Here is a 13,151-nt window from a genome sequence, read left to right on the forward strand (position 1 = left end):
GGCGCCGGCACCGCCGCCCGCCCGCGGCGTCCCGGCTGCTGCCAAGGCAGCGCCCGCCCCGCCCCGCGGGCGGAGCCGCGGCCGCCCGGGGGCCGGCGGGAGGGCGCCCGTCCCGGGCCGCCAGCCGCGGCCTCGCCCGGCGCCGCCCGCAGGTCTGCCGCGGGCCCGCCGCTCGCCTGACGGGCAGCGGTGGGAGAGGAGCGGGTCAGGCTGCCCGGGGCCGCGCTGAGCCCCTCCTGGGGGGGACGGCGCTCCCTTCCGCCGCCGAGGGGGAGCCCTTCGCTGCCACCGGCGGGGCAGGACTGCGCCGGGTCACCCGAAACGGGGCCGAGCGCGGGCTGGCACCACGGCCCCGCTGCCGCCCGCTGGGGCTTGCCCTGCCGCCAGCCTGCGCTGGGGAGCGGGGAAACCCGGGACGCTGGGTTAGGTACCGCGCTCTACTGGAGCACAGTGACAACGGTGGAAAGGCTGCCTGGCTTCCTACGGGTTTGTTCTCCTAAGTTACTTCCCCAAGGAGTGCAGTGAAGGAATCCTCTAGCTACACGAGTTCATTTTCTTTGTCAGAGCCCCATACGTCTTCTGCTTTCCTGTTGTCACTAAAATACTACGATTATTTAGCTTCGGAAAACTATGACATGAAGCTATAATAGCCCTTTCATACTAAAAAGGTCAAGTCTTTCACGGGTTGCATCTATGGCTTAGCTTTAAGATAAATACCATGTTGACATTCATGCCATAAAAAAGAGTATTATCATAAACCTAGGTGGAGTTATCACAATTTATACATAACCCTTCATAGCAATTGAGGAACACTTGGACTCAGAATCTGATATAAACTTGTGCAACATTGGATTCTGTAGCAAGTGGGCCAATGCTGAAAGTGTACCCAGAATGTTGCATGGTCATCCCTCACCCTCAAAGCTTAAATGCAGAAGAGGGAGACTGCTTCTTTACTCTCGCCCTGTAAATCATAGATTTTACTGTTTGGAGCTATGACAGCTTCACTCACAGGTGCTGTGAGATGCACTGACGACAATCACATTAGAACTCCAGCACCAACTCCAATTCATAAGGTGCTCCTGAACCTGTACGGGCTTACCTTGAAGGAAAACAGGAAGGGGTTTTTTTAGTTCCGAGTTGTGTAATGTCATGGTGGCTTATTAGTGCACAAAAAGGACATTTTTAAATGAGCAGTTTGGTAGTTTTATCTTTAGTATTTGTAATAAGACAAATATACAACATCCCTCTGAGAAATAAAGCAATTAATTTAAAATATTGCCTTTTGCAGTTTGATACAAATTGCAGTTCAAACCACATGTCAAAATATCCAAGGCTCTTCCTGTGATGCTTGTCTTTCTAGAAGAGAAATGCTGTTACAGGTAAGGAAATCTGATTGTCTGCAATCAAACCAGCTGAGAGTCCATAAGGTGATACATGATTTCACAACTTTTAAGCTGCCTTCCTTAATAGTTCTGTAAAACCTGTAGCAAGCTGCTAATTATGTAGCTGAGAAGACAGTTTTAAGACACATTTTAAAAGTCACCATGGTACAGCTTTTTAATACTTATTTCCATCTATTACTTTGCCACGTTTAAAGTGTGCTCTGAATATTTGTTAAATATGCAACCTGTAGGTGCTTTTCAATTTGCATTGAGCTATTGATACAGCTTTCACTGAAATGTAGCCCTCACTAATTTGTCTTTCTGAATCATAACATGACCACATAAAGTTTCTGCTTGCTTAAAACTGTTAATGTCAATAGGTTTATTCTGACTTTAATTGTGTCAATATTTTTTGTCCCTTAGATCTTCTTTGTTGCTGCTCTGTTACTGCCGAGTAATCAGATAAAATAAAGTGTAAATAATTGAAATTATGTGTAAACTGTGGAAGTTTTGTGCAAACTACTTTTTTTTTTTCTTTTTTTTCCCTGAAGATAACTGGGGGACAAGGCAGGAAAAACTGCAAGCCAAACAAGCAAGCTTGCCTTACCAATTTATCATTCTGGTACAACAGTAGATGAACCAATTAAACTTGTGTATGTTATTTGGCATCGGTGATCTTTAATGTGTTTGCACTGATGTCATTCAAAAGGAAAGCTAAATCATTAACTAGAAGATAAAGCACAACATGAAACTGGGTGTAGTTGAATCAATTTTGAGGCTGTATGTCTTTTATAATCCCCTGCAGTCATTTGTATTTGTTTCTGGGATCATTTACTAGCCTATCCCATCTATAGTTATATATTGTCACCAGAAACTTCTAACACCCTTTTATTGATGTTACTTGAAAGGTGTATTAAATCAGCAAATGTTAAGATACTAAAATGTAGTACATAAAAATAGAAAAATAGTCAGAGAACTGTATATAGTAACAAAAACCATAGGAGGAACATGCAAGTCTGTTCACTCTTGGTTTGCTACTGTTCACAAATCCTCAATCCCCACGATCCTTTGTAAGTCTGAGACAGACAGTTTTTCCTGGGGAAAAAAAATAATATTCTAAGCAAGTCTACTGTAATAGACTTTTTTTTTAAAAGCACAATTTCAGATTTACACATTGAATTTGAAAAAACGTGGAATAGTCCAGCAATATAATTTTATCCATTTTCCAGACTATGTCTGGAACTCTCACACATAGAACTTCCTTGTCCTTTCTTGTAAGAAAGGTTGTGTGTATTGATGATCCCATGTAGTATCATGTATGATGTTCCCATATTAGAGGAAAAGGAAAAAAAAAAAAGACAGACACAAGACAAACAGTAAATGTGTAGCAGGAATTGTATAGTAGGCAGCCAAACAGTATAGAGCACTGAACCTATATGTAATGGCCTCGATTTCTTCTACATCCTTGATCATAGCCAGAATTTGGAAGAGCAGCATATAGGTACCTGTGATGGCAGAATGATCAAGGGACATGCAGAAATTCAGCTGCACAAGGAATAGGGATGACATAGAAGGCATTGCAAGTGATCCAAAGCAGCTAAAATGTGTTTTACTTTCCTGTTCTCTCATATGCATTTTGATTCAATGTTAATAGATACATGAACACAGAGAAGCTCTATTCACATCTTAATAAGGAGTAAGTTGAAGGACATTTTTTATAAAAATCCTTCAAATTAAATTTTGCAGCTCTTCAGATAGCATCCCAACGTATTCTTTGAATATTTATAAATATTTGGTGTTTTCTCTGCATAAAGTAATTCTTTGTCTTTGAATTGAATGTAACTCTTTCAGTTTAAGGGTGATTAAATATGCAGTGCATGAGGACATCTAGTTCATCAGCAGTCCTCTAGAAGACATAGCTATTCTCTTTTTCTAGTGATAAGTATGGAAAGAATGCATTCTTACAGTATACCAGGAATAAAAAAATTCCTAGAACTGAGTTCACAGAACAGGTTTGTGCCATGTTTTATAGTCTGAATCCCAGGTTACTCTGTTAGTCCATTTTACTTATAGAAGCAGTGGAGCTGCCTTAGAAATTGTCTTAACTTTTTTTTTTAAATAAATAGCTCAAGTAAATTAGAAGGGGCAAAAAGGGGGCAGGGGGACACACCAGGAAGGGAAGGAAAACCATAGTCAGGGCACAGCAAGGGCCAGCTGTGCCCTAAGGGCCAGGGAACCAAGAGGGTGACCCCAGGGCTACCAAGGCAGGGGACCCACCTGGTGGTACCTGAGCAAGGAAGCCCAGGGGAAGGTGCCAGGATCTCCTGAGAATCCAAATCATCAGGCAAGTTCACAGTGATGAGGCAGGTCTGAAGCCAAGATATCAGCTTGCAGATCTGGATCAGCAGGGCTCATAGCCAGATCAGGGCTGTGGCTGAACTGGAGACCAGCATCCCACAGCATCTCTAAAGGAAGGACTGATAGAATCATAGAATTGTTTAGGTTGGAAAAGACCTTTAAGATCATCCAGTCCAACCATTAACCTAACATTACCAAGTCCACACTAAACCAATCAAGGGTAGACTAGACTAAACCATGTCCCAGAGTGCCACATCTGCCCATTTTTTGAATGCTTCCAGGGATGGTGACTCCACCACCTCTCTGGGCAGCCTGTTCCAATGTTTGACCACTCTTTCCATGAAGAAATTTTTCCTAATATCCAATCTAAACCTCCCCTGGCACAGCTTGAGGCCATTTCCTTTTGTCCTATCACTAACTACTTGGGAGAAGAGACCAACACCCACCTCACTACAGCCTCCTTTGAGGTAGTTGTAGAGAATGATGAGGTCTCCTCTCAGCCTCCTCTTCTCCAGGCTAAACAACCCCCATTACCTCAGCCACTCCTCATAAGGCCTGTGCTCCAGACCCTTCACCAGCTTTGTTGCCCTTCTCTGAACACGCTCCAGCACCTCAATGTCTTTGTTGTATTGAGGGGCCCAAAACTGGACACAGTATTCAAGGTTCAGCCTCACTAGCATCCCAGGCTGAGCTTAAATAGAGCTCCGGGCCCTTGGGCGGGGTTGGTGGGTTGCAGGTGGGGCTGGTCAGGGTTTTTAAGGCTCAGTAGTGCCCTCAGGGCCCTAGCAGCCAGAAACACAAGAGGAGGAGAGTCAAGGAGCAGTAAAGGCAGGCTCCTCTATAATGGGAAGTGGAGCTGAGAGTGACCATAAGTCAGGTAGGGCCCCACATACCTGACCAAGGTGAGCAGAGCTGTGTGTGGCTAAGTTCAGCCAAGAGTCCAGATAGTTAGACAAACCCACTGCAATGAGGTAGGTCCAACATCAAGTTGAAAAGCAGAGTCAGCAGGTCAGGTTTGGTGACAGCAACCAGTGTCAGTGCTAGCTCAGCAACCACCAGGGAAGTCTATACTGTCAAGGCAGGTCCAAGGTCAAGCAAGGTCATACCAAGTCTGTGGGTCAGGGTCTGGATATGGCCAGACCCAGGCATGGCTGCAATATCATGAGGGCAGATACTAGGGGTGAGAGCTTCTTCTTAAACACAGTTCTTGAAGGAGGGGAGATCCCTCTTGTGGTTTTTAAGAGCTTGTTCTCGGCAGTCTGGACCCAGAGGAGATGTTGCTCCATGCCAGGGTGCTGGCCTTGAGCACAGGCAGCTGAACTAGGAGAGGGCAGCATTCTCTGGGCCCAGACAAGAGGTAGTAAGAAATAAGGAGATGAGCTAGCCTCTCTGTAACTAAGTGTTTCTCTCTGGATGAACGAAATAATCTCTTGGTGTCTAGATGTTAAGAAGCAGTGGGAGTCTCAGAAGTCTTTTTCAGAGGAACCCTGTGAAGTGAAGAAAGAGAAGAGGTAGGACAACCTCTGGCAGAAATAGCAACTGAGGAAAATACAGCTAGTGTTTACTGAGGGAGAGCAAGAAAGTAGAGCATGCTATTGGAAAAGAAATCTTCTCCCCTCAAGAAAAATGGGTAGAAAAATACAATGAGGTGAATAGGCAAGAAATGGGAAGGCCAGTTTTTGATTCATGGATAATATGGTGCTGAAGTCAAGGAATGGGAATTAAGACAAGAAGAGATGAGGGGATGCTGTGGGGAAAATACCTTATGTCCAATCTGGAGGATTAAACTGGACATTTCTGGTAGCTGGCTTGTTTCAGTGGCTAATAGAGACTTGCTTCTGGTGAAAACTGAATTTAGGAATTGGCAGCATACCCTTGGCTTGTATGTTTTTCTGGCTACAGTGTCTGTTTATACAGTGAAAGTTTAGTGTGTAGTCAGTTATACTTCAGCTGTTCATTCCCAAATATTAGCTCTCCTAAGTATGTTCCCTTCTTACATTGCTACTCTAGAAAAGCATCTTTATAGCTCTCAATATTAATTCTGCTCTGTTTTGTTGTTTTTCCTTTACGTCAAAGAAAAGACATTAAGCAGAACACCAAGCTTTTCACACAATAAGTGAAGTCATAAATTATTCTGAAGGAAAATGGCACCAATGGTCTATAGAAGTGAGCATTACTATTACTATACATCTTTCTATATGTCTGAAAAGAAGGAAAAGGTTAGAAAAAAAAAAGACAAAGAAGAGAAGTTAAGGAAAAGAAAGTCTGAAGTTGTGGAGATGGGCAAATCTCTGCAAAGAGGGGAACAAGAACGGGTGAAATTATTATGCAGGAGTAAGAAGCAGCAAGAATGGAGTCTAAAGTTGAAGCCATTCCTGTGAGCACCAGGAGCTGAAACTGATCTTACTGAAAATAGAGGAAAATGTGATAATGGGAAGGAATATAAAATGAGAATGTGTTGACCAGAAGACATTTTATTTTTTCTTTGCATTAAGGTTGATATGGATCTTTTTAAGGTAATAAAGTTTTACCCTGAATCTTGTTTTCTATTGTTCTTTCACCAAAATTTTGGCAAATAGTGTAAATCTTTGTTGCTGCTATTTTATTTCATACAAAATGCAGTTAACCCTATGCTTCAAACTACTACAAGCTAGGAAACTGAAAGCCAGGGCTGATATTCTGTGTTTTACATACCCTGTAGGCAACCTAAATACTTAAGAGAATGCTTTGAGAGCATTGTCAGTATTAATTTTGTATTGTATAGCTTCTGACAGTTTGTTAAATACATATATGAATTATTTAAAAAACACTTATGTACATATTTAAAGAACAGTCTATCTGCAGATCTCCAACTCAATGTTTCAATACATATTCATGTACTATGTTTTTCAAGGCTTTTTGTAATATGGGATTTTCAGCTAAGGAAATAGTGTAGACCATTTGTAATTTCTGAAATAATTACCATACAACCCATCTTGGTCAATAAAAACAAAGACCAATTTCCCTGTGTGTTCCCTTATACAGCACCAGGCAGAAGCCCAAGTTTTCATTTCTGTGAGTTCTTCCTCAATAGGAATGAGTGAGAACTGAGTGGGTTTTGTTTGATTTTTTACCTTCAGAGTAACTCTGTAATTTCTAAAAGTATTTGACAAAATGATTCTTTGTACAGAAGTACTGTGTGTTTTGTTTTGTTTTGTTTTTTTAAAAAGAGGAGAGGGTTTTTTTTAATGTTATGTCAAAAGCAATTGTTAAGGTCATGGTGGATCCGGTTTTGATTAGTTACAATACTGAAATAACTGCAAGAATATTTATTGTTACAGATGATAGAAAAGGTTGGTTTTACTTGCTCTCAAGACTTAGTTTAGAATTATTTCTATTAATTCCTATACCTCTGGAATTTTATGTTGCTTTTTAATACTAGTTTGCTAAAATTCTGGAACAGTATCTTCTGGAGAAAGCAATGCTCTGTTGTCTTCTGGTGAATTCAGGAGTCTTGGTTCTTCTTGGATCTACTTCCCTTCACTTGGGGAGTCCTCTTGAAGGCACTGGGCCAAAGTCTGATGATGTTCAGGCTCTTTTTTCATTCGGGCGAAGTAAAACCTGAGTTTTCAGCCTCTCTGACATCTTGTGGATGTGACCTGGAATTCCACCATTTCAGACCCCTCTGTCATAGCTGGGGCCTCAGCTGTATCCCAGGCAATGATGAGTCTGTAACATCCGGACCCTCTTCTGTTGCTTCAGAAAACCAAGAAAGGAAAAGCTGCAAGTCGTGACTGTTACTCGTGCTGTTCCTGCAGAGATTTCATCAGGGTCTTCTCAAGCATGTGCTGGTGGCAGAACAATTTCTGCTGTCAGAAGTATGGCATAAAGAAGAAGGAAAAGGCCACGGGTCCCAACAAGCCATAAAAAGAGTCCTAAGCCTCTGCTGGATGACCCAGTATTTGTGTGGGTATGACTCAACCCTAGAGTTTCCTCCGCATGCGGAAGTGAGATAATCCCACTATAGCCTTAGTTAATTAGCGATATGTTCATAGGAGAGGAACAGTGTGAGTAATTCTTTCCTTTGAAAGAGACCTTGATAGACCTTCCTGTGGGAGTCATGAGTGGAGATTTCAAGATTTGGTTTGATCTTAACAGTGAGAAAAAAATAAATACCATGGAGGCATCAGAAGCAGCAGCAAAGTGGGGAAGGAAAAAAAAATGTCCAACATATTTGCAAGGGTGGGGGGAAAAACCCTAACTGAAATAACAAAATTCACAAGTGATTTGTAAAATGGAGCCTCTAGTTACCAAAATGCCTAATTAATTTTCCATATTAGGTTGCTCATAACATTAAAATATTGTTTTCTCTGAAGTATTGCAGTAGCAAACATTCAGATAGCCTAGGTAGATCTTTTAAGTAAATTGCATTGGCTAGAGGAGTTGAATTTTGTTATTAACCGTGGAAAAAGAAAAGGTAATTGAAAAGGTTTCTTGTGGTTTGGAAATGCCTTCCAAATATTCATTAAACATTTAAGCGACTAAATTTGCAGAATATGTTCCTGACACTGGCACTGGTTCTGTGGTATTTCTCTCATCAGATGGAAGTAGTGTGTGTTATGCAGAGTGCATTCATGCATAAACAATATCATTTTCATAAATTAAAACCTCCCCTGCAGAAGGAACATCTGTGCCTGCCTTTGAATAAAAGATGGTGGCATGTGAGTTGCCCCTTGACTGACTAGAAGAATCCTTATGTTTAAGATGAAGGTGCCTAACCAAAAGGCGAGCGAGCCTGGGTCAGCTTTTTCAATTTTATCTGAAAAATTGTCACTCGTTCCCCCACACCTCCCCGGCTTATCTAGGGTGTATTTAGCGGTGTTGTCGCTGTCTGGGAAAGGTTAATCGGGTGCTTGAAAAGTTGCCTTTTGCTTTCTTCCCTTTCAGATTCAGCAGCAGTTCTGGTGCGCGGAGCTGCAGGCTGGGGCGAAACGCAGGGAGACGCTGCAAAATGCATCAGCCGGCGTCGCAATTGATTTCCAGCATGTTTTTAGCACGGAAGACTTGGCCGTAAGGGTGCTGCAGTACCAATACGAGTTTGCAACGCTTACGCGTTGGATTTCTGTAGCTATAAACCCCTTTTAAAATAGGCGTCAGTAAGGTGATTTCTTGTAATAATCATTAAAAAATGCCCACGTCCGCGGGAGAGCATGTTCGCTTTCCTCTGGACTGAAGTGAAATATGTATGAAATACCTCTGCCTTGCGACAGGCTCGATACAAGGTATTTCAGGGGACGTCTGATGCCCGTTTCCGAGGGTCGGAGGCACAGACCTGTTGCTCGCCGTTCCCGGTCACCGGGGGAGCTGCTGTCCCGCAGGTTGTGTCCCCGCCTTTCCCGAGCCCCAGAACAAGCAGTGAAGACGAGAGAACCGCGCGTTTGGCGCCCGGGCAGCGGGGCGGCCGGCGAACCGATGGCGCCGGAGCCGGGGCTGGCTGGCGGGGGAAGGAGCACCTGCTGCCGCCGAGGCCGAGCGGGGGCCGAGGCGCCGCTTCCCCGCTGCACCGGGCCGGCGCGGGGAGCCCCGCCGCTGCGCCCCCGGCCCCAGCGCTCCCGCCGCGGCCGGAGAGCGGAGACCGGCGGCTGGGCGGCGGCGGCGGCCGCGCCGGGCCGAAGGCTCCCCGCCCGTGGGCTGCCGGCGCGGGTGCGGGGCGCCCGGCGCAGCCCAAACCGGCAGCCGCAGCTCCCCGGCGAAGCGCGGCTCTGCCCCCGTTTCCCCAATTCAACGCATCAGCATTGCAAATGGCCGGTTTCGCCGTAAACAAACGAACAAAATCCACCCCACCCCCCCCCTTCCCCCGGAACCCCTCAAGGTAAGTAAAGAATCCGTGTCCTTTTAGTCGAATTTTATTCTACAAATAATAAGTGTCGCACCTTTCATGAGCTATCCGAATAAAACAATAATCCCATAGGAATTACTTACACTAAGAAAAAAAAATCATAATCACATTTAAGGAGAAATGCAACAGTCGACCAAATGTTCAATACTATGTCGTTGCCAAAGGATGGATGTTTTTCTAAAATCCCAGTGTGCATTACACCATAATATACAGGATTACAAACAAAATTACAGTACAGATTGATTCCAGTTGAACCAGCGTTACATTTCAAACAGCACTTATTCTGGACTGCATTGTACATGCAATAGCTATTGTTCTAATTACGGATTAAATGGTTTGAATTTGTTTCAAGCTACCGTACTAATCGACTACAATAGGTATATAGCCCGACTTTAACAACCTGATTAGTTTTCGGTTCCGATTTATAAGATGAGCATATGACAACCACGGATTGTGTGAACATGTATAAAATCATGCATTTATATCGCCTGGAAACATTAACATCCTCAAGTTCTCTTTGAAAAAAAAAAAAACCCACGGAATGCCAAGGGGTTCAAAGACTAAAAAGAAACAGTGCAAATTGTATGTGATAGTCAAGCAGCTTTCGATTTAAAAAGGGTGTTGGCATTTGCTTATAATCTTTATATACAAGTTTGTGCAAGTAATGTGTTGAATTGATATGTTTTAATAGAAAATAAGTCTCTCGTTCTTATATCTTCTCAAGACCTAGGGGATCTGGTTCTTGTTGTAGGGGGGAAAGGAAAAAAGAAAAAAAGGGGGGAAAAAAAAAAGAAAAGAAAAAAAAGAGACTTTCATGGGAAAGAAATTGCCCGGATTGTGCATTTTCTTTTTTTGTTTGTTTTTTTTTTCTTCTTCTTCGACTATTTGAAAGGAAAGAAGTGCTAAGGCAACATAACTTCTCCAAGCACTTTTCTGCTGGTTTAAATTAGTTAAATTATTTTGTATAAATTAGATATAATTCTACCTTTCCAATATGTATAAAAATCGATGGAGCTGCATGGTTTAAAATAGGAAATTCACGTTATAAAAAGTCATTAAAAATTCTGTACAAAATCACAACAAAATAATTCAGCATGGGAAAGGTAACAAGTAGTAAAAGGTTGGTTGAAAAATATAGATTTCATATATATTTTGTAATTGGCCCATCGCTAGTTTAAAAATTGCATAGATCCTAATTATTGCTTGTGATTTTGTTATCCCGATCAGGTACTTGACGCGATCCCGGTGCCCCTGCCCGCGATGTACGGCGCGGCTCCGGGGAGCAGAAGCAAGACGGCGGGCGAGCGGGGGCGCGGCGGGCGAGCGGGGGCGCGGCGGGCCCCGCCGGGCTGCCCCCCTGTAAACAAGGCGCGGGCCGCCGGCCGGCCGGGCCGGGCTCCCCGCCCCTCCCTCCCCTCCCTCCCGCGGGGCGGGCAGGCTCAGTCGTGGAAGATGGCGTTGAGCTGGGCGCCGAGGGCCCGCTCGTGGTGGGGGTGGCCCTCGTAGGGCGCCAGGCCGTCGACCGGGATCTCGCAGCGGGAGGCGGCGGCCGGGAAGATGGCGGCGTGGGCGGGCGCGGCGGCCAGCGCGGCGGCGGCGGCGGCGGCGGCGGCGGCGGCGGGGTAGTGCATGGTGAAGGCGTAGCTCTTGTCGAAGTCGGCGGCCGGCTCGTGCTTGAAGGAGAAGTTGCCGTTGACGCTGAGGGGCGGGCTGAGCGGGCCGTCGAAGGCGGGGCTGGCGCCCTCCGCCAGGCCGCTCTCGAAGAAGGGCTCCAGCGCGGCGCCGTAGGCGTGCGGCGGCTTGAGGTGGAAGAGGTGGGAGCTGTCCATGGTGCCGTAGGGCGGGCTGGGCAGGCCCGGCGACTGGTAGGGGTAGGGGTGGGCCGGGAAGGGGGCGCCGGCCGCCGCCGCCACGTGCGGCGGCACCTCCTGGCTCTGCTCCGGCAGGAAAGTCCGCGGGTTGAGCTGCAGGCAGCCGGCCACCAGGTTGGTGGTGGGCTGCGACAGGCCCTTGCAGAGGGTCTGCACGAAGGAGACCAGGTCGGGGCTCTTGCCCGAGCGCAGGATCTCGGAGAGCGCCCAGATGTAGTTCTTGGCCAGGCGCAGGGTCTCGATCTTGGAGAGCTTCTGCGTCTTGGAGTAGCAGGGCACCACCTTCCGCAGGTTGTCCAGGGCCGCGTTCAGGCCGTGCATGCGGTTGCGCTCCCGGGCGTTGGCCTTCATGCGCCGCAGCTTGAACCGCTCCATGCGCGCCTTGGTCATCTTCTTCTTCTTGGGGCCCCGCCTCTTGGGCTTCTGGTCGTCGTCGTCCTCCTCCTCCTCTTCTTCCTCCTCTTCGTCCAAGTCGTCCTCCTCGTCCTCCTCCTCGCCGTTCCGCAGCGAGTCCTCCTCGGCCTCGGCGTGCAGACCCTCCAGGTCCTCCTCCTTCTTGTCCACCTCGTGCTCCTCGTCCTGGGAGCTGAGGCACTCGTCCGTCCAGCTCGGGGGGCCCTGGGGCTGGGGCTCGCCCATCAGCCCGCTCTCGCTGTACGACTTGGTCATGGTGAGCCTCTGCGCCGCGGAGGAGACAGAAAAGAGCCGGATCAGCACCCGCACCGGCGGCCCCGAGCGGCGACCCGCGGGGAGAAGCCGGCCCCCGGCCCCCGGCCCCCGGCCCCGGCCCCTCCCGAGGGATGCCCCGGCTTCCCCGCGGTGCCAGCGCAAACTTTTAATTGTCTCCGCGGTCCTGCCTTATAATTAAGTTGACATATGTTCAAATGCCATTACGTAACTCGCTGACAGTAGCGGGGGAATATAAGCAGATTATGTGCGCGGGAGGCAGCCCGGGCGGCACGACGCGGGCAGACCAAGCCGTTTTTTAAAAAAAAAAAAAAAAACAAAAAACCCCAAACCCCCACATTTGCCGAATCGGGAAGGAGGAAAGGCGGGGGGGGGGACACACACGCAGGACACCCACGGATGGCCGCCCCGTCCCCGCGGCTCCCCCTCGCCTCCGCCTTGCGCGGGGCTTCCGCACCGCCCCGACGGGCGCCGGGCACCTGCTCCTCCCCGGGACCGACGCTGCTCAACCTCTCCCGGCCAGGCTGCCCCGGTCCCGCCTCCGCCCCCCGGGATGGCCGCGGGGTGCCCGCGGCGGGGCGGCGGCGCTGCGCGGCCCCCGCCCGCGGTAACAGGTGCGGGACCGGCCCCGGCTCTCCGTCTCCCTTATCCCCCCCGCCGCCGGCGGGCATCGTCCCCCCCGCTCCCCGCGGGGGCCTTTTGCGGGTGGCCGCGACCGTGCCCCGGTCGCAGCGGGCTCGGCGGGGGGGAACAATGCCGGCCGCCCGCAGGGACGCAGCCTGCGGGGGGAGCGCGGCGGCCGCCCGGCGCGCAGGAGGGGGAGCTGGAAGTTAGGAGGTGCATAGGTGGAAGCACAGATGCCATGCAGAATATGTGTGCGCGCAGATGGGCGCACCTATGCGTATTTCTATGCGTGCGCGGACGCGCACACACATTCCCACCCGTGTATGTATGCCCACGCAGGTACCTGTGCGC

General features: G+C 47.9%; 1 protein-coding gene across 1 annotated transcript; it reads right to left on the minus strand.

Annotated features, from left to right (window-relative positions):
• Nucleotides 1-11,057: 11,057 nt before the first annotated feature.
• NEUROD1 (neuronal differentiation 1) lies at nt 11,058-12,164 on the minus strand. Its single transcript, XM_075710987.1, has one exon. The coding sequence runs from the start codon at nt 12,156-12,158 to the stop codon at nt 11,058-11,060; it is 1,101 nt and encodes a 366-aa protein (XP_075567102.1). The 5' UTR covers nt 12,159-12,164.
• Nucleotides 12,165-13,151: the final 987 nt, after the last annotated feature.

Source organism: Pelecanus crispus, chromosome 5 (assembly GCF_030463565.1).
Source record: "Pelecanus crispus isolate bPelCri1 chromosome 5, bPelCri1.pri, whole genome shotgun sequence".
Lineage (NCBI taxonomy): Eukaryota > Metazoa > Chordata > Aves > Pelecaniformes > Pelecanidae > Pelecanus > Pelecanus crispus.